Here is a 22,072-nt window from a genome sequence, read left to right on the forward strand (position 1 = left end):
GCTTAGAAGAGATGGGATAAGTGAACCGTGCAAAGGTGGGGCAGAGTTGTATCCTGTTGACTTCCCCATCTTCCTTCTTCACCTTTCTGGAACACCAAGAAACTTAAAGAGACATAAGGAAAGGGCTCCAAGTGCAATCAAAGGCCATTATCTATACTAGTAAATGAAACGCTGCCACGTCCCCAAGTTCTCTGGCCCTGATGCCAATTGACGTGGTCAGATCACATTCATGTTATTAAACTTTCTTCATTTCCAAAACAGAGTGGCCATATTCAGAGAGACTCTCAAGAATCGTCCCTGGCCCACACTAACTCTCAAACATGCCCAGGCATTGTCTGGGACTAGCCCAAGCCAGGGCTGTGCCAGGGACCTTCCTAACGATTTAACATTATAGATGGCAGGAACAGTCCTCAGCACTCTTTTAATGCACTAGTGCAGACACAGGAGTATGTCTAGACTATAGATCCTAGAAACACTTCTGAGCTCTCAACTACATATGAAAGTGAGATTTTCCCCTTCTCTGCTCTCCCAACTTCCCCCCATTCACCTTGGTTTCCTTAAAAACAAAACTCAGCACTGCTTCAGGCAGTAAGTGCCGGTCCAGCCAATGCTGCATTACCCATTCTTGACCCTGTCTGCAGAGGGGTCATGTTGGGAACAGACCTGCAGTGTTCACAGCATGGAGGTTTTGACTCACACATTAATAACAGTGCTCCATGGGCTACTGCACTCAGACACTGCTCTTAATTTACATCTGGAGCAGAAAAGGTGATGGAAAGCTACCAGACGGTAGAAAGACAACTGCCCTTTTCAGGCTTCCAACCCAGCACTGCTATGGTTTACCTGAGGTTCTGAGTTGCAGAGTTATATTTGTGTGTCTGTGTATGCATATAAACACTCACATATATGCGCTCACAAATGCACACACATGTAAGACTAACACTGAATGAAGGTCCAGTACTGAGACAGGAACTGCCGATTCTGTCCAAATACAAAACTAACTAGCATTAGCAATTTCACTTCAGAATCACTGCTAAAGATGCAGCACAGCCCAGAACCAAGGCACGCTCATTTAGGGAAAAAAGCATTCTGTATTGTCTGTTTATGGATGCATCCAAACATTTGGATGATATTAATATTTTCAAAATTTACAGGTTATGTTAATGCAATTAGTTTAAGTAAAGCCAAAGAAAAAGGCTTTTCTCGTTTATCCCTCCCTTCAAAACACTCTGAGTACAAATTTGCTAATGCTAAAGAACCAAGTGTCTTTGGGATTTTATCCTTTATACTATTGTACTAGAAAGAGTTCAAATGTCTGCTGAGGCACCAGCATCTGTCTCTTATCATGTATTACTTTTCTTGATTATTTCTAGAGAGGCAGACTAAACATGCAGCTCTGACATAATGCAGCATCCCATTTTTATTTCTGGTTTGCTCAAGAGCCTGCACCAGCTGAACTAAGTCTCTAAAAAGGGCTATATTTATGACCAAAATCTGCGCTAATGGGAGGACTTGGAATATTGGTGTCTGAAAGGAGAAGAAGCTATTATAGATTTATGCCAATATTCTGAAGCCGTAACCACAGGGTAAAGTTTTTTGGTACCTAATCACTGCTATCTCTATGAAACATTTGTATTGTCATCTGATTCTGTTAGTCTTAAAGTTATACGATGGATCTGAACTCGCACCTACCTTTTGCTGTCTTTTAGAAGAGGTGTAAAACTCAAATCCCATTCAGATGTCATCAATAATAATCTCAAAACAGGCTCAGCATAAAGGTCTGAGAGAAAACACCGGCTCCCTAAATTCCAGCATGGTGTATATCACTTCCTGTCCTAAAAAATGTGAAGTGGTTTTATGCTCTGTTAAATAGCCATCACTTTCCTCTCTTTGGAAACTGTGTTCAGATTTTATAAGCTGTGTATTCTTATAAGATCAAAACTGTCATGTAATTATAAAATTGCTACTGTTAGCACAACATTAGTCCTGATTAAAACAAGGCTGCTAACAAATTCCCTTCGTCCCAACAGACAAGTGCACAAGGAGAGGCTCTATTTTGCACAGACAGCAGTAAATGTCTGTGCAAACAGCAAACAGAATTCATTTTAGAAATCTTCTTTCTCTAGCTACTTCTTTGACCAGAGGATATTCTTGTATTTTCAAGCACTGGCAATGTGTGAAAACACATGGCACAGGAAAGACAGATCTAACCCATTTCTATTGCAAAGAGGTCATCATAGGGCAGTGAAGCCAGGGACTTGCCATACATCTTGCTCACAGGCTCATGAATGTAGCAGTGTCATTTCCCAAGCAGTCCCTGGTAGAAATGATCCCTTCTTACTTCCCATACTCATAACAGGATACGTTTTCCTTACCCGTAACAGCAGCAAATTCTGACACCTCCTTTCTTGGCTCATTTAATTTCCTCAGTCTCCTTTAATCCTAGTTTGCCTGCTTTTCGTAGTAAATGGCTGTTGTGTAGGCCTGATCTGTTCCTGTATTTAGACACAATTTTCTCATTCCCCCTAACGTGCCTGCCTCAGCAAGCAAGCACACACTACATAAATAAGAAGCAACGTTTTTCAAATGAATACAATTTAGGAGTACAGAGTCTATTTTCAGAGGCAAATGAAGTTCAAGAACCCTAAACCTCATGGAAAGACAATAGGCCTCAGGCTCTTACATCGCCTAGAGCCTGCATCTACAGAAATATTTCTATTTTCAACAGGAGATAGGCACATAAATATGAATTAGTCACTGAGGCCCTAATATGATTGCTTAACCATAGGTGTCTGTACCATTTGAGAAGTCGTGAGGTATCTAAGACAGATATCACACAGGATGGTGGATATGACTCAAGCCTTTAGACCTGTGCCCATCTGGACTGGTATATGGAGGCCAGGTAGGCTATCATCATGCATCTCAACAGCAGCAGAACCTATGTTTACACAATTTAATTGCTCCTTAAACACCTCTGGGTTCCTTTAAAATTTTTACCTAGATCTACCTCAGCAGTTGGTGCATCTCCAAGAGGGATTAATAAGGACAGGAAAGGCACTGAATCTTGTAGCACCTGGGAAATTCTGAAGTTGTTGACCCTCACCATTCTGTTCACCTGCAAATCTAGTATTATAAAATGGGGCTACCATACCTAGGAGAACAATGCTCACTGATAAGAAAGCTATGCTGTTGAAACTTCAAAAAGCCTTACCAGATGAATCAGTTGCTAATGGCTTGCGAATGAAAGGACAATGTCCTTTACATCACTGGACTGTTGGGGGTCCTGAGGCTTGTTATCTTGCCAAGTGGTGTGAGTACATGTCACTGCTTGTGCTCCAGAAAAGAAAAAAGGTCATGTTTCTTGGAAATGAGAGCAATCTACCTATTTGAATAATAAGATATGATTGGATTATAGGCAGAGCAGTAGTAAGTGACTTTGGAGCATGTGGCATGCCCCTCTTGCTGGTATCTTCACTTGGCACAGGTTCTTCTAGGTCATCATGCTGTTATTCTCCAGACAGTATCATAAGGAAGGGGCAACAACTCTAAGAGGACTAAAAGAAGTCTCTGAGAAAGCGGTGGAGAGCAAAGGTGGGAAGAAGTGGGGACACTGAGTGGTGGCGTTAAGTCCCAATGTTTTGTCCACACACCTCACGGCCTCCTCTGAGCCCTGGTGCCGACAGTGTCTCAGCAGTAGTGAAAGCTCTCAGGGGTCAGCTGAGGCTGTGAGGAGTGTGAAAGAACACTATGGCACGTTACAGTTCTGGCTTGCGGTCTTTTATTATAGGTCTTCAGTTTACTACAATGTAGTGGGGAGGATTTTGTGGTCCGTGGTGACACACAGTAGAAATGCCGGGACTCTTCCAGATAGAGGCCTATTACGTAGGTGCCTGCAATCCTGGCAGCAGCAGTTCAGTGGCTCCTCTTGCCCCTTCTGTTCTCCCAGAGCAAATTTCTTCATGGGAATGATCCCTCCAGCAGAAGTACAATCATCCCAAATGCTTGAGGCCAAATTCTCACCACTGGCGGGTTTCTGTCAGACCCATCTTGTGACAGCCCCCACCAAAGCAAAGCAGTTTGCACAATCCAGTGCTATGGCCTTCTATGGTGATTAGGGGTTTACATGCACATGGAAGGGAAAAGCGAACAGATATGCTGCTCTGAGCTGCCTGTAGTCATTATAGCTGAATATAATAGGGTGGGACTAAGTGACAGTGCCTAAAGTAGATGAATTTTAGAATGTGCAGTGGTCAATTCATGTCAACCATGATTTTTTCAGTATTTAACACTGTCTCACATGATACTCTTTAAGCATCAAATTCTCCCATGCCATGACCACCCTTTCCTTCCTCTGCTGCATAAAATATGGCTGTATGTGTAATGGGAGCACCACATCTGACATGATAATGCAAAGGGCTCTCTAAAATACTCTAGTTTACATATATAAAGATGTATTCAAACGTGGATTACATAAATGCAAACACAGGGATTTCTTAGACCATGGGCTATAAATTAGGTTAACAAGAACTCAGCGCCTTTAAGCTGATCTGACATGTAATTATACAGTTCTCTGAATTAATTTCAACATCTGAATTCAATTTGAACTACTGCACTTCTCAAAATTATAGCTTGTCTGTAGGTTTTCTTCAATATAAAAAGTTGTTATTCTTACAAGTAGTAAAGTATCCCCTATCTACAAGAAAATTGACTGGAAAATGCCTGTAGACTACATCTTCTAGTACTGTTGCCTGCATGAACTTTCTGTTCTGAAATAAAATCTATTTTAATTCCAAATAATTACTCAGTGGAACTATTTGAAACTGATCAATCCGCATTTTCATAAGCAAAATGTTCTCTTGCAAAATGTTCTCTTGGAAAATGACTATCTCCTATTTGCAATGATTTACTCTTGTTATTTTAAAATTTTAAAAGTGTTTATTATATTCATAAGAAGAAATAAGCTATGTTGTGCTGGTGCATCGCTGAAGGAGACTTCTGTAACCCTCCAGGAAGCAGTGATAGTCCTATGTCGCGGCACAATGCATTGCCTTTTTTATAGCCTCTTCCTGGCACACTGAAATAGGTCCATTGTGTGCATGGTATAAAACAAAAAAGGAAATCTAACCGTACAGAAAAAGTGGAGGAAAGGAATCGGACTGCAAGCACTCACTGCTAAACCCTCAAAAATAATTTAAGGCCAGAGAGAAGGAAAGCTCCTCCGGGCAGGCTGCACCGTTTGTCGCAGCCCCGCTTTGCAGGGATCGCTCCCTGCAAGGCAGCCGCTCGCCGCTCCTCCTCCCACCGCGGCTCGGGCTCCTTCGCGGCAGCGCCACTGAGCGGCGCGGGGCTGCGGCGCCCCGGCGGGGACCGGCGCGGCCCGCGGGCGCCCCCGCGCGGGCGGCTCCGGGCGGCGGCCGCGGCTCCGGGCCGGCGGCGCTCCCGGCCCCAGGGACCCGCCTCCCCGGCCCCTGTCCGCCGGGGGAGTGACCCCAATTTGAGAAGCCTGAAAGGTGGCTCTTCCCTGAGTACCGAAGCTCAGCTCTGAATGTGACACTAGCCGGCAGCACCTCGGGAAAACAAAAGTTTTCCCTGCCTCACCTAAGGATTTTTTTTTTTCCTTAAGCGTGTCTTATGTGAGCTCTGCCCCACATTTTTACACAGGTAGATAGCGATGGACTCCCCTTCCTTCTCATTATTTTTCCCACTAGAATGTCTTTATAACTTGAGAATCATTCTAAACACATAATTTAATTCTAAAAGAATTTCCAAATTTTTAAAGGGAGGTTTGTATTTAAATATAATACAGCCACATGAAAAGGCATTTTATATACATACATATACATATAATGTTACATACACAAACACAGAGGGGTTTCCTAACAACAAAATTCTTCATGGGAGAAACTGAAATTTCCTGAGAATATTTTCTTCTAAGTTTCATTATTGCATCATGTTTATTCCTTTGATCAGCTTCAACTTCAATTCTTACCTTGCCTTTTCTTCTTCAGGTGCAAAGTAGTTCAAACATAAACTTATAACAGTCTATGCCATATTTACCACTTGCCATTTACAGATAGCCATGGTTCCACAGAAATCCCACCACTTCTGGACTGCAGTTCAATGTGCTCTTCAGAAGTGCGGTTCGGCAAGTGTTAGGAAGAAAAAAAAATATTCAGGAACAAATATCAGGGAAGAAGAGAGCAAGGATATGAGCAGAAAGAGATAGGCACACAAGATTCCTGCTCAAGCTGCACCCCAAGCAAACTTGAATTGCTGGTAGACTCTTCCCTCAGTTCCAAACTGAACCAAGGACAGACTGGAAGTAACATTACACGGTCATATAAAAACTCTCACTTTTTTTAGTGGTGAAAGGAACTAAACAACCAGCATGAACAAAGATGACCTTTCCATGCTGTCTGTGCTTTACTGCATCACCAGAACAACACAGGTCTAGTGCACAGATCCACTCACAAACAGGAGCAGCATGAATGTGTTGTAACCCATGTATAACATTGCACAGAGGACTCCAAACTAGCCAGCTTCAGAGCACACCTAACAACAGAGTCTCAGGTCTCGAGCAGAAGAGAAGAGGGACTGAGTTTTAAGCACTTCCAGAAATTATTTTTGCTCATCCTTTATAATGACACCAGTCTGATGAAAAGAGCTATGCCTAGATAAGTCACTAGCTAGATGTCAAGTCTCTCTCGAAACTTACAGACACATAGTCATGTGTATTCTGCATATATTCATACACAGATATATGAATACATACATCTTGATCCATGACCGAAAAGGAAACCATTAGGTATCTTTCCAACATGCCCAAAGTATTGTGGTTGAGAAGTCACAGCCAAAGGATTTTGGGCAATGACCAAGTGAGCAATGTCAAACCCTGTATACCTGGATGGTGACCATCCAAATAGCATTTCTTTTGGGGCCAACCTTATTTACAAACCATTGGAATAAAATTCCATGCTGTCATTGGAGTTTGGATGCATATTATCTATTAGCAAGATGTAGCATTAAAATTAGATAAGACACGTGCCCACTTCTGAGCAGAACTCTCCTAGTTTTCCCAGTGGTGTTAGCTCTCGCTGAGCCTGGCATGCCCATTCTGCAGGTCTCCCCTGCTCACTCCTTTCCATCTTAGATGGCATTGTCAAATTTAGAGGGTGATTCTGTAGCTATCTGGGCTGGTATATTGGAGCTATATTGGAATCATCTCTGACTGGTTACCTAAAAGTCCAGGAGCCACTTTACATTTCAAACTTTACTGCATGTCTCAGAAGCAACAGATGAGACAGTCATGTGTTTGTCCCTACTTGGCTTAATGAGTGTATCTAAACTTTCCCCTGCTCTCCATTCTCAGGCAGAGATGGTCAGGAATGGAGAAGCTGTAAAATAAGCTGCAGATCTACACAACAAGAAGAGGATACAGCATATCCCCACTTCTTAGTCTTACCTCTTGCTTTTCCTCCTTTCTTCACCTCCTCTGAATCTCTCTCTATCGGACCTACTTTGTTCTTGGAGCGAAGCCACTGCTCCTGCCCCTACTTGCCCTGTTACCTACTCCCACAGAGCCCATCAAGCTTTCAAAAACTGCCAGCCCTGGTTTTGACTCTAGAATGGCCATAGCTCCCTGCATTCAGCACCCCAAAACACCAAAATTTATTGTCACTCAACAGTCCAGGAAAGACTGGATGATTTCTGCTGGTATTTATCAGCAAAAAGTGCTTTTACTGTAATAAACAGGGATAGTTTATTTTCAGTAGTGATGTTACCATGATATCATAAAACAGTTTGGCCAGATACTTGCCCAGAAATCTCCCCATTTGAGAGCATTATGAACACTACAGGTCAGTGTGACACTGTATTATGTAAGCCTCAAGCAAAGTTGCTATTCAAGACATCACTGGGACTCTTCTATACAAAGGTGAATTTCAGCCATTCGGTTCAGTAGATGAACCAGCTCCACAAAGAAAAAGTCAAATCTGTTTTAGGCTTGGGCATATATACACATTTGAGTCAATATGTCATATCTGCATCTGTTTCTAATGTGAATGGAAGAAATGGAAGCAAGAATGCACTTTACAAATACCATCCACAGCCAATATGCAAAGTTTTCATGTTCTGAAGGGACAAGAAGCTTTACCGGAGAGGTCCACAGCAGTAATGAAATCCTCCATATGCTCCTCTAAGAAGTACATAAGGCAACAAAGAAAAAAGCTTGAATATCTAGTTTTGTAATGATGGATTTATAGCCTGACTTGAGATTTGGAACACCACTTTTTATTTTGATGAGGGTCCCACACCTGTGTTGGAGTTGGCCCTTTGTGATGGAATTAACGCGCAATGCCCCAAATCCTCAGGGGCATGGGTGGGGTGGGTGTTAAGAGAAGGAAGGGGGAATTTTAAAAGACTTAGATGCTGAGCATCAGCAGTGATAGAGGAGTAACAAGAGGGCTAATTTCTTCCCATACTCTCACATCATTTGCTCTGGCTCCTGGCCCAAGTTAAAGTTAGAGCAGTTGATAGTTAAAGCTATGTGGCTTAGGCCAAAGAAATCCCCAAACCAGCTGTGTTTTGGTGGAGCACATGCAGCTGTGCCCCTGGCTGTGGTGTGTGTGAGATATTTATACCAGCTCCAAAACACCAAGACTGCCCAGGGAGATGTTAGCTATTTGCTTAGAGTCAGACGGACGAGGTGCTAGTCCAGTGGCCATATTTAGCAGTCTGATGAAGAGTTGGACACTACCAAACATTAGTACTAGTGTTTGGTTTCTAACAGAATCCAGGGCAGGTTTTACAGGCTGCGGCAAAGCAAGAGAGTGTACCATTTCAACAGCCTGAGCAACATCTTCTAACGTGCCACCATTTTTATTTCAGGGAAAAAAAATAGGGAGGAGAAAAGAAAAAAGTCCAACAAAGAAGAAAGTAAGGAGACAAAACAGGAAAACAAAGGGCGAGCAGCCCGAAGACAAAACCGAGAACAGAGGGAAAACAAAAACAAAACGCAGCCGAAGAAAAGAAAAGCCCCAAATAAAGAACCAAACGTGGCACCCATCGACACTGCACATTAACAACCTTTCATGATTGTTTGAGTCTTATGATGCTGCTATCTCTACCAGATCGCCCTGACAGGTGCTCCAACCATTCAGGCCGCAAATGGACAATGCTACCAGTTATTAGTAAACTTTAAACAACATTCCATATACTTCCTATATTCTCCAAGCAACCATAGTTTATTAAAGAGATTGACATGAGCCAAGAAAAAAAATCTAAAAATGGGATACTTTAAAACTGTTATATTATATGCTTCCATGCATCTGTAAAAGGCAATTAAGAAATTTTGTATATATTAATAATAGGGTATAAAATATAGCAATATAATAATGAATGACATTCAGATGAACAATGTTCCTTTTCTTTGTAAAATATTTTTCAAGCTATTGTTTAAGTATGAGGCAAGAGATATGTCTAAATCAAAGACACAGCATCCCTTCATATATTGTACATAAATACTAAGAGAAGGAGGAAAACATTTCTCAAGAGCCAGTAGGAATCCAAGGTTTTACAACCTGTGGTGAAGCAGAATGGAATTGCCCTGTGGCTCCCTGGTCCATGTTCCAGACTTGGGTGAGAAACACCTGGGGAAAGCCTGCAGGGCTTCAAAAGCTGAGCGAAAAGAAGCAGAAACATCTGCAGCTTTCAAGACTGAATCCCCGAGGTAGAAAGAGTGATGGTGCTGAGCTTGTATACGCTCTTATCTGTGGGACAATATTTTCTGGTCTAAACAGTGGTACAGTGTGTGCTGTTCTATGTTTTTTATACCTATGTGTAACTTAAGTCTACATTTCAAATCTTCTGGTGAATGACAAATCGTATTTGTAGGAGACAATGTTGAGTTAATAAAAAACAGAAAAAAGACCATGCATGTGTTTTTTGGCCATGGTTTCTTTTTCATTTTTTTTAGTGGGAGAAAAAACACTATTTTTACCAGCTTCCCAAACACTACAGAGAGAAACAGACACAATTATTTCATTCACAATGTGTATCTAGTGAAAGAGAATTCACATTAATAAATCTATTCATGAGTAGAATTTATAAACTTTTGTCCAACTTTATTTAAATTCTTGTCCTAGTACTTCTCTCTGACACAGTAGAGATGAAAATTCCCACTCTTCAGAAGTCATGAAAAAAACTCCGGCACCATTATATCTATTTTAGTGACCCACAAGTGATGCAAAGGCTAAGATATATGCTGCCTCTGCTCAGAAATGGATTTCACCTTTGCAGAAAAATGCTGAGAAATCAACTCATAGCATTTGCTTCGTTGCCATTTGATGTGTTACATTTATGCTATGACATAGACATGCCATTTGTTGCTATGTCACATCAGGATAAAATGGAGACCTTTTGCTACTCTTTGCTGAAAAACAGATTTAAGGACATGTCTATGTTATCAGCTTTACTTGCTGATAGCAGGCTTTAAGGCTCTTGTCCCTCTGTTGTCCAAACTGCACAGATTTTAGTTTGTTCCCATCTGGAGAGACTCAAATAGCTCCTGCCATGGGAATTTAGCTCCCTCCCAGAGGATATCTAGGCTAGAGGGTACTTTGGGATAGGCTGTGCTCCATATGGACAATATAAACACAGGCTGAGGGGGCCAAGACAGCTCCACAGTAAAGGTGAACATTTGGACCACTCAGAGCAGGGATTTGGGTCTTCATTTTACCACTGTTTGAGGCAAACGTCCACATTTCTGGCTTATTATCTGACTCGCCAAAGCATTTCCTGTGTAGATTTTGTAGGGAATAAGAGCCTGCCTAGCGTGCCACATGGTCCAGATTTTGTGACAGGCAAGTGTTCCTAGCCAGCTCCTATCCCTATTCCCAACTTTGGATTCTCACAATGCTTTTGACTAGACAGTCTATCTTGGACCTTAAAAAAGAGTCCACCCAACACTAAAGCCTGAGGGACAGGCTTCTGTGACTTTTGGAGGAAGATCTGACTCATCTAGTTGGTGATGCAGGATGGTTTCCTACATCTTTGTGGGATTCCTTAAATACCTTCTATCTTTGTAAGAACTTTGTCTTTTAATGATATGTGTACGGATATAATAATCTAATAACATGGGTGTTCAAGGTTCCTATGGTGCTTGGCTCCACCTTTCAAGACAATTAGTCAAAACTTTGTATAATCAGTCCCAAAGTGCATGTGTTGTATTTTGGCAAAATGCTAAAGGCTGAATTTTACAGAGATGAGTGTCATGCACATGCAGTACTCATCACATACAGTGGCATCTGAATAGATGAGAGAGAAAAGGGGGGTGTGCTGAATGCCTGTAAGAGGTACCTAGCAGTGGGAAACTTGAGTGGGGGTGGCTATCTGGGGCTTCGCCATCCCCATTCAAGCAAATTATCTACACCCTCCTCCACAGTGAACTCATTTGTCTCCACTACCTTCCGCAAGCAGCAGCAGTTATCTTCCTCCACCAGCACCTTCCCTCCTGGCAGCAACCATCATGTCAGAGACACGGAGGACATAAGACACAGGCTCAGCCCTGAGGTTCCAGGTGATGTTGAGGGGAGGCAGAGAGGGGAAAGGGAAAATCCTGCTGCTGCCCGACTCAGGTGTTGCCACCAAAAGATGAAGTAAGTGCAAGTGGCGGTTCTGTGCTGGGAGGAGTTGGCACCTTAAGAGAGCGTCATTCAGTGCTACAAACTCTCTCCCGCAGCTGCAGTAACCCATCTCTGGGGTTCTGGTGGGCAGAAGGGGATATTCAGCCGCTCAGGAAGAATTTACTTCTCAAACAGCTATTCCTCCTGGATATTGGCCCTAGCTGGATTCACAGCAAATTAGACCACCAGTTGGACCATATGTATAACTGAACCCAGGGAGAGCTTTGTCTGCACTGGATGCAATTCTTAATGACCAGTAGGATTGTGTCTTTTCTCTTTCTTAATTAAAAATAGAAATTAAATGGCAAGGAGGTTACAGATGGGAGAGTGGCTCTTGATAATAGCACAAAAAAAATCTACAAAAGTAAACAAGAGCATTCAGAGGGGAATTATAAAGAGGAAACAGAGCAAAACAAGGAGCTAAACCAAGAATCTCCCTGATGTCAGTAACTCCCTGCTACATTGTTTGGAGGAGCCAAGGTAATGCCATTTATCTGGCAAAAACAGAACGCTGGAAAAGTAGTATCTCAAAAGCAACGAACTGAAAGAAGAGGGTGAAGGGAAAACAAGCGAATTCAGGAAACAAATGGGAGCTTTGTTATACACTGTCATATAAACCTTTATTACAAACTTCAGCGTGCCTCTCCCTTCTTATGCAACTGGTAGTGACAAGAAAGATGGTTTGTCTTACCAAAACAGGACTTGGAATACTACAACCTTTCAGCAAGGGATAAAAATGTAAAAGGAATTTGGCTTGCAGCAATTATAACTCATAGCAGTAGCACCTGAAAACCATGATACAACTTTTCCTGGAAATGATCAAGGAAGCTGCTGTCATGTTATTCCCTCCTACACAGGATAATATTTGATAATATTTCTTGTAGCCATGGTAAAGCAGTAAAATGTACACCGAATTCATCTGGGCAGCTAAAAGTATCTCCAGTCCTGGCACTGAAAGTAGACTACACTGATTGTAGGTAAACTACTCCATTGGACTCCCAAGAAACTAAAGAAAAATATGGATCTTCATAGGTCAAATACACTGCAATGACACTTACTGCCCATCAAGCAATAAATATGTAAAATGGGAGTCAATGATGTTACAAGTTTAATAAGATCTAGTGGTGAGTCACACAACCTTACTGGAGAAGATCTAAGTACTGCAAGTAACTGAGGATAAATCTGTGTGAAACTCCCTTACTGATGATTGTTCCCCAGTTACAAAATACCTCAAATCTTTTAGAGTCAAGTAATTTTCAGGGTAGCACCCTAAAAATGGCTACAAACAACTTTTTTCAAAATAGGAGCTAAGTTAAACAGGCGTTAATTGTCAGACTAATTCACAGTGTGTTAAATATTACAGGATAATTCTGGAAATAATATACTAAGTTATGTTTAGTAAATATACACAAATGAGGTGCTATTTCTGACAGTTAAGTTATTCAGGGAATTATAACCAGTAACAAGGAGGCAGAAAAATGCAAAGAGGCAAGTGCTGTGGCCCAGATAACAGAATTTCACATTTATCTAACCTGTAAATGACCCTCTCACGTGGACCTATGTTAGTGAAGACCTGGATAAGGGAATCCACCATTAAGGTATCATAAACAGTTGAAGCTCTGACTGCTGAACAAACCCTTGATCAAGCTATTCAGAGCCACCGCCATAGCAAATAGAGTTGCCAGGCTGATCTATACACTAAACAAATGACACAACACTTAGCCAGATTTTGATATATGCTGTAGCAAAGTGGCAGTAGAAAGTCTGCCTGTTCCATCAGTAGCAAGGAATCAGTCATCCCTCACAATGAAGTCTTGGGTCATACCCTCTACCAGCTGCCTCTGGATACTTGTGGTTGATACGCTAATGGGAAACCAGCGCATGAATATTGTTAATTCAGAAGTATTCCTCTGTAGCCCTCATGAGTCACAATGCCATTGATTTTAGCCAGTCTTGTTTCTGCGGTTTTAGGTTCTCAAACCTTTTGAAGGCTTAACTTCATGATACAGCATGAATGTACAATGACTCGTGTACTTAATTGCTATGCACTGGTGTTATTTTTAGAGATGGCACCAGGTTTTGTTTGCACGGTTCACATGAAATCGCACAGATTAAAAAATATCTGCATAGCATGAGCTGACAGCTGATTATGGGAGTCACTCTTTACAGTGATATTCTGCAAGCAACAATTAAAACTGTAGTTTCAGGCTGGCTTAAATGCAACAGGGAAAGCTTGGGTGGTACTGTCACATTTTCAGGCTCAGATCTGCTACTTCACTGTCATTACTTAGCACAAAGCTTACACAGTAGAGAGCTTGCATTTTTATGCAGCAAGTGTACTCTGCAGCTACACATCTTCAAACAATTCTCCTATATGGCCTCTTGTTAAAGGGGGATTAGATCGTTCCTGCTATTTTGTGATAAACTGGCATCATTTAAACAAGAGTTAAGTCAGCAAGTTTGTTCACCATCACATTAAGCTGTCTCTCCCTTACATCTTTCTCTCCTAATTTAGCTCTTATATTCCTAGTGGAATTAGGCCTGTTTTTTTCAGATATAGAATGTTAATTGCATTTGCCTTTGAGAAACACCAGTACATATTAATCAGTTTGCCTTCCCAGCAGAACACTGCTGCATGCGAACATTGTGTACACACCTATTTTATTCCTTCACATCTCTCTGCTAGGTGATAATGAAGGTGATAATCATTCTGCCAACAAGAGATCCAAGAACTGGGCAACAGCCTGTCATTCAATTTGTTTTTAAACCAGGAGATTACTTGAACAGCGGCTGAAGTGCACAATTCTGTTACGTTTGGTAATGATGCCTGTGTCAGATGCCTTGTGTCTTCCCGTCAAGCTATTCACTAACAGTATCTGAGATATTACTGCTTTTCCAGTGTCTCCCTTCCCCTCAAGAGCAAAACTGTGTGTGACTATTCCCCGAGTGTGATGAGCTTGCATTTTTTCCAGATTCTAGCTAATTCTTTCCAAAGAAACATTTCTATCCATTAGCCCCATCCCTGACACCTTCTGTTCAGTAGATGAGCCATATGTTGAATAACCAACTCAGTTCTGCTAAGAATACAACTGCACGTGATTTGGAAACCCCATGTGCATGTATGTGTGTATGCGCACGAGGGACAGGGAAGGAAGGACTGGGAGAGATGGAGTTTTGGATCACACTCTTCTAAAAAAGGAAACACATCAGATGAGGCACCATTATAGCTCTAAACACCCTGAAAGCCTGGGAGGGAGCATTCCGTCTTAGACACTTGTTGTTATTCCCCAAATAAGACCCAAAAGCAAAGCCTGACCTCTTGGCCCATTGCTACATGTTTGTAATATACTGTGTTATTTCTGTATCATTCTCCTCCCCACTGATACTCAGCTAATTTCCTAATGGGATCTGTAATAACTGAACATTCTTCCCGAATGTTAATGAAGTTACATTATTGTTAATGAAAATAGTGAGGGTCTGAGCCATTCCTCACAAATCTTTGGAGTATCTTTTGTTGATAGCACTCCAGACGATTTTAATACAAGACGATATTCTACTTTATATGAGCTGTTTTACCTTATTTATCATTGGTGTATCTGAGCTCCAGTAGTACATCAAAATGATGTAGTTAGCATCTCTCATCTATGTTTTTTTCTCATATCCTCTTTCCTATGACCTTACGTTTGCTGTGTCTAATGCATTACTGAAGTCTAGACACACTGAGCTTGCTGCTTGAATGGAAAGAGAAAAGAAAACAAAGTATATTCATGCTAGTGGAAATTTTACTTGAGAGATCAATTTCTTGTTTTGGTTAGTTTTTTTTTTTTTTTTTAATAAAATGGAGAAATGTCAACATAAGATAAGTTCTTAAGCAAAAGCTCCCTGAGACTTATATATTCAAAATTAATCCCAGGGGAAAGAAAAGAATGATAATTAAAAGTAAGTATCTAAAAGTCAGCTGGGCACCTTAAGCTGAGGTTCTGGTGCACCATTGGGGGGCATCTTATATTAAGATCTTAAGAATGAAGTTTTAAGAAAAACCTAGAATTTTAATTCACCTAAAAAACACTTGCTCAGGGATAAGCAAGAATTCTTTGCAATTTTCTCATGGGTCCTGCAGAATCCTAGGAGCAATTTCTTACATTAGAAAATGCAGGTCCACTGCACTTCAGTTACTGTCAGTAGGTGGTTAAAAAGCACAATGTCCACATTGTACCTAAGCTGTAATTAAAGAGGTATCAGCTATTTTTCAATATAGTAAGCTTTGTTTTCTGACTACGAGAATAAATAAGTCATTGGAAAGGAATGCTGGATAGTCATAATTTCAGGTCTATAAATCCTACTTAGTGTGTTTGTAACCAGCATTTACCGAAATGTTACTTCATAAAAAATCACGCTAACAGCAGCATGCATTGTATTATTTATTACCAAGAGTTGGAGCTGCAAAAACATCCTCATCATCCTTCAACTATCTCCCCCTGGGAGAGAGCAATAACTGCCATTTTTTGAAAAATGGTTGACAGTATCATGAGGAATTTCAATATTAATTTGAAAAGTGCACATTCTTTGCACGTTATAAGACAACAGGCAGTGCAAAGCATCTAGATATACAGGCTTATTTAGAGGATGCATTGACACCCTTGCCTGATTTCTTAAACATATTTTAAGTTAATTTTTTAATACAGTAACACACAGATCTGTGGTTAATGTTCCTTTGCGTACCATTTTTTGTGTAAGCAATAACGATGACTTATAATTCCACATGAAGCTGTCAGCACAAACACATGCTCCCTTGTGTGAGCTCTGCTGCCAAGCCATGAAAAGATACCAAGGATACTTTACCACTTCCACAGTGTTTGGCTGGTCTGAAGCACACGCAGTCTCTTTGCTCAGTTGAGCACAAGTCTGTGAAAAGTCTCCAACCAAAGGCTGAGAAGGTTCCCATGGGCTTCTGTGAAGCAGCAAGATGAAATTCAAAACGGAGAATGAAGAGCACTACACTCAGGCAGGACTATCCAAATACATAGAAGAATGAGAAAAGGCCACTTAGGCAGCAACGGTAAATCACAGATGAACTGGAGGAAAGAGTGTCATGATGTTGGGAAGAAAGAGAACATCATACTGGGACACACAAGCAGGGATATAGCCTGCAAGATATGTGAAGCACTTCTGTTCTGCTCAGCACCGCTAAAAGTCTCAGTTGAAGTACAGTGTCCTGTTAAGGCACCACAATTCAAGAAAGAGGCGGTCCAACTGGAAATAGCTCAGATAAGAGCAACGAGAACAGTCAGACATCCAGAAGAATGATCTGTGAGGAAAGACTCAGGGATCTGGAGTGTTAGTCAAGAGAAGATAAGATGGCATATTCACATTCTCCAAGTATGTAACACTGGTTGTTCATCAGGCACAAGATGAACAGGATAGAAATTATGCTTTTAAACTGTAGGAAGAGGTATGCAGGTGAGACATTAGGAAACAGTATCTAATGGCAAATTGGGTGAGCCAGTGGCAATGACTGCATAAGGAAATTGTGGAGCCTCTGTCAATAAAACTCTATAAACACAAGTTAGAAAAACAGCTATTAAATAACAGAGGTGTAGGTGGTCCTCCATCAGATTAGAGGGATGGACTATGTTATCTCTTAGTGTTTTTTCTATCCATGTTTTGTTAAGATTTTCCCACATCTAACTGCACCTATAAAGAGGATAACAGATATACAGCAACACCAAGAATGAGGAGGATATGACCATGAATTGCAATCATTTAGAGGACAGCTGAAGGAAAAAGAACTAAATATTCCTTCTTTATATATATAAATCTTACTTGTCTCCTTTTTGAAAATAATAAACAACAGCGCTCACCAAAGGCAGGAAGTGGTGAAAAATCTAACACATGACAAGCACACTCAGTAATTTAGGTAGGTAACACTAAAATTTCACTGCTATACCATCTGTAGCCAGTTTATAATTTTAACCTCTCTCACAGTACGCAGTGCTTGCATTCCTAGCTCCCATATCCATATTTAGATAGGAATCACAGCTTTTCCTGCTTTTTTCCAAACAAAATTAACCCTATTTCCCAGTAACTCAATGAACATTAAAGCCTCCAAATTCAGAAGAGAAATTAAAAAACTCGTAACTTTTGTATAACCTCCTTTCTTAAGGGAACAAAACGTATGCTGTCATGATAGCCATCTGTCAGTTAGTTGCCCCAATAACTTTTCAGCTTCCTGGCCAGTTTCACCATGATTTGAAGAAGTCCTCAAGAAAATTAAGTTTGTGCATGCTAAACATTTGACAGACACATCCTGGCCTGCCAGTCAGCACATACAGAGTGTCTATGGGGAACATGCAGCAGAGGAAGGGTCACTGGGGGGATGAGGGGAGGGAAGGGCTGGGGTCAAAACACATGAATCCAAAGGAGAACAGGCTTCCTTATTTTTGGTGTTCATTAAGTGTCTTGTTTTACTTTCTGAACTTATAATTTTTAATTGTGCTTCATGATTTGGGGGGTGGGGGGAGAGAGGAAGGGCACAGACAACTGATTTAGGATTTTTTAAATCTTTGGTAGGACAATATTATTTCCATACTGAAAACTTACCATGTGATCAGCGATGCCTGTTAGCAGCCAGGATTGCAGTTTTATACTGCACCTGCAAGACACTGCTCAGAAGAAGAGGGCCCTCCCAAACAGCACACACAAACCTATCCCCTTTTCTTAGAAACACCACGTTCGGCAACAGGAGATCACTCTTTGGAGGACCCCTTAAATGGCCGAATCAGCTTATCTCTACTTAGCTTGTGCGATACACGCATTGGAACTCTGTCTGACTCAGGCCCAGCTTCTCTGCTATGCACACACTTGTGTGCAGCAGCACATGCAGCCCTGAGGGTCGCTACAGCGAAGAGCCAGCAGAGGGAGCCCAAATCATTGCTCCAGCAGCTCTTCAAGAAGCCAGATGAAATTTTAAGAACTGTTGATTCTGCCATCTTAAGATATACATACACGCATTATATCTAAAATTAGTGAAAATGAAGGACTGTTCTGGATTTTTTGATAGCCTGGAGGCTAGATTACAGCTGCCAACACCTTGTGCCCCTGTCATGTGGGGCACCTTTCAATGCCAAGCTCGTCCCCCCCACAGTGCACCATGAAAGCTAAGTCCCTACAGGGATCCTCAGAAAGCAGGGCAAGGAGCTGCCTAACGCAGTCAGGATTAAAAAGCAGTGGAAATTTTGGGATTAAACCCCTAGCTGAGTGCCTCAATACCTATATCTATCCAAGCAGGTGTGTCATTTCATGCACATCTTGTGACCTGGAAGTCAAAAAAAAGACATGCAAAGGGATAGAGAAAGACCTCTCCTCCAAATACCAAGATCCTGGAGAGTGGCTTTTCACTGCACTACCAGAAAGCAAGGTTCAAAGCTGAGTGGCCCAGTTCAGAGTGGAGGTCTGAGCAGATCAGAGATCCTACTAAAGGAATTAGGATTACATGGCTGGAAAGTAAAGGAATATTTACTTTAAAAAACTTGTTTCAGGATCAACTTCTCCCTGAAAGTATACTGCTCAATCAATTTCAGCCTTAAAAATGGGGTAAGATCTGTAACAGCCATGTTAAATTAAGGTTGCTCTCTGTATTTTTTCTAATTCATTGCAGTTTTGTATTTCAAAACTCGAAGTTCTTTTTGCAGTCAGCCATCCTGGATAACATAGCAAACTCCTTAGCTACGGCGTGTTTTCACTCAGATTTATTTTCCATGGAGGCAGCTTAAGAGATACTAAGGACCTACCAATGGATTTCTTACTAACTTTTACTATTTGCCACTGTGTCCAGATGATCTCAACAATGTCTTCCTTTTAAATTCAATGCTGTATTTAATTACATGTATAAAATGTAAGATTTATGATGAGCTTGGTCTTCACATCTGACAGTAAGGATATGGATAAATAAACATACTCAACTGTAATTTAGAGGGCCTGCTTTGTGGTAGAGACCTTGAAAGATCATCTAGACTCTTTTTACTCTATTTTCCACAATTCTGTTTGACACAGTGATTCAGACTCCCAGCTGCAACCAAAGGGGAGTAAAATGCAACCCTGAAGAAGAGCATTATGAAGTGATTTCAATCCACTTTTACCTCAAAAAAACAAACCGAAACAAAACCCGTGACCACTTTTCAGCCATCAGGGGGATGCTGTATAGTTTTTTGGGTTCCAGTAACAAACAGAGCCTATGTGACATACCAAAATATTTGAGGAATATCCCAACTAGACTTTGTCTGCCCTGGCAACGCCTTGCTTGGCAGGTGGGTGGTAAGAAAAGTGTTACGGGGACACTGTGCCAGCTGGTCCATGGAGTGATACCTACATAACCAATACAGCCATGCAAAGGTATCCTTACGGAGAAAAATCTGGACCACTGGTTCAGGGGATGCTAACTGGGAATCTGAGAGTCAGAGGGACCTAACACTATCACTTTCCTCATTTTTGTTTTGTGGACTCATAGTAATAGTTTAATTACAGTTTTAACTTTGGAAATACAGATTATTGTTCTTCAATGTACAGGCCAGGCAGATAATGCTTTCTTTGTTGTAGGTCTGGCAGAACACAATGCCTCTTGTTTGTAACAGTAACTGGGTAATTTATTGGCATGCAGGAGGTAGCTTGTTCCACTGGATACTCTTTAGGCCTCAGTCTTCTATTGTTCAGAAATAACACAGTATGGATATTACAATAAGCCTTCAATTATTGGGTAAATCAGTTTAATCGGACAAGAGCAGGGCCCATACATAACTGCAATTACCTGTTAAGCTATGGGTACTGGCAGTTAACAATGCTGTCTTTCACTGCATCTTGAGAAATGGATTTTTCTAATTTAAATGTTTGACTATCAACAAGACTTCCATTGTTAAAGAATACTATGGTAACTACTCTATTACTGTGTTATTCCACTTTTAGACCCAGAGATGGGCAGTGGAAAGATGAAAACTTTAGTGTCTCTTGTATATGTTGTACAGTCCATTCACTGCCATCACACAACAGGAATTTTTATGTATAATTCATTATATATGATAAACAGATCACAAATGTAAGCTCATGTGATGCAATTCTTCAAGATCTGCTGTGAGGACAAAAAAGCTTTTGCAGCTCTGAGCAATGCAACTGTTATCAACCAGGCTGTTTTAGCCACAGCCTCTCTTTCGAAGCCCTCTCTTCTGCTCTTTAAACTGCCTTTAAGATCATTGGCTTCTATCAGCATGCACATGCTTGGGGATGGGGAAGCACAACTCCCACTACAAAATGATGGTCTTGGATGCATAGTCAGGCAACTTGCCAAGCCACAACATGTCAGCTGAGCCACAGCAGTGGTTGGTTGCAGTCTCTCTGTATGACCTATGTTTGTTTCAGTTCTGAGAGAAAGGATGAGGTTTATTTAGTCTGAGATAAAAATGCCTAACTAAGCGTCTCCGTGGATGTGTCTGCCCAGGTTAGGTCTTTAAACTCCTGTTACCATCAATGGAGAACTGGTAAATACAGTTACTGAGGACGGTACTGAGGCCTGGAGGATGATTCGGTTGTCTAAACAGAGGTGACCAGGGCCACTTTACATTCCCTATCACATCCCATCTGACTTCCAGGCACCACTTGAAAAAGGACACAGTTCTCCCATACGGCCTGTTTCACATCCACAAGTCTGATGCATAATTCTCACATACCCTCTTAAATGGCATTACATGTCACAGCAACTGTGTCTCACCTTCAGTGTCTACTTTAGGGTGAGCTGATTGGATCCAGAGACTCTTCCAACTATATTGACTACGAGCTCAGTGCCACTGACTGAACACAGGCAGAAATGCCATTTGAGATGCCCCGGGGTAGCTTGCCTGGCATCCAGCTACCATTGCAGAAGGACATGGGTATCCCATAGGCACTGTGTCATATCTGCAAGCCCCACATGGGTGTCTCAAACACCCTAAAGCACTGCAAAAGGCACAAGACACTTGTATGTGGGCACTTGAATGCAACATCTGTCTCCACAGACTTAAGTGGGTGGTTAGAAATGTGGCACATCTATAGATACCTACATGTAGATGCTGAAATGTGTTTGAGGCTCATTGAATCTCACCCACTGTGACCTAGCTTTGACCTTTCTCCTTGTGGTTTAAAAAGTTTATGCAGAGACAGTTATGGGTGCTCAACTGACAGCATCAGCTATTAAGCTACCATAACTGAACTATGTGTCTGAACTTTACTTTAAGAGTCTTCCCCTCTCTACCCTTCTCCTCACCAGTCTTTTGTCCTCCCAGGCACCTCCTCAATATGAGCTTTCTTATTTTCCAAACAGATCTTGACTGCTACTGAATTTTAACTAGGTGACCATTTAAAGAACA

General features: G+C 41.4%; 1 protein-coding gene and 1 long non-coding RNA gene across 6 annotated transcripts in view; one reads left to right on the plus strand and one right to left on the minus strand.

Annotated features, from left to right (window-relative positions):
- Positions 1-9,927, plus strand: part of RSPO3 (R-spondin 3) — a 63,555-nt gene extending 53,628 nt beyond the window's left edge. For all 5 annotated transcript variants that reach the window (XM_064508956.1, XM_026105009.2, XM_064508953.1 and 2 more), the window contains one exon: positions 8,887-9,927. In XM_064508956.1, coding sequence (XP_064365026.1) covers positions 8,887-9,080 — 194 coding nt within the window. In that variant the 3' untranslated portion in view covers positions 9,081-9,927. The remainder of the gene's footprint in view (positions 1-8,886) is intronic.
- Positions 1-22,072, minus strand: part of LOC112985992 (uncharacterized) — a 44,449-nt gene that overhangs the window by 12,268 nt on the left and 10,109 nt on the right. The window lies entirely within an intron of this gene.

This window comes from Dromaius novaehollandiae, chromosome 3 (assembly GCF_036370855.1).
Source record: "Dromaius novaehollandiae isolate bDroNov1 chromosome 3, bDroNov1.hap1, whole genome shotgun sequence".
NCBI lineage: Eukaryota > Metazoa > Chordata > Aves > Casuariiformes > Dromaiidae > Dromaius > Dromaius novaehollandiae.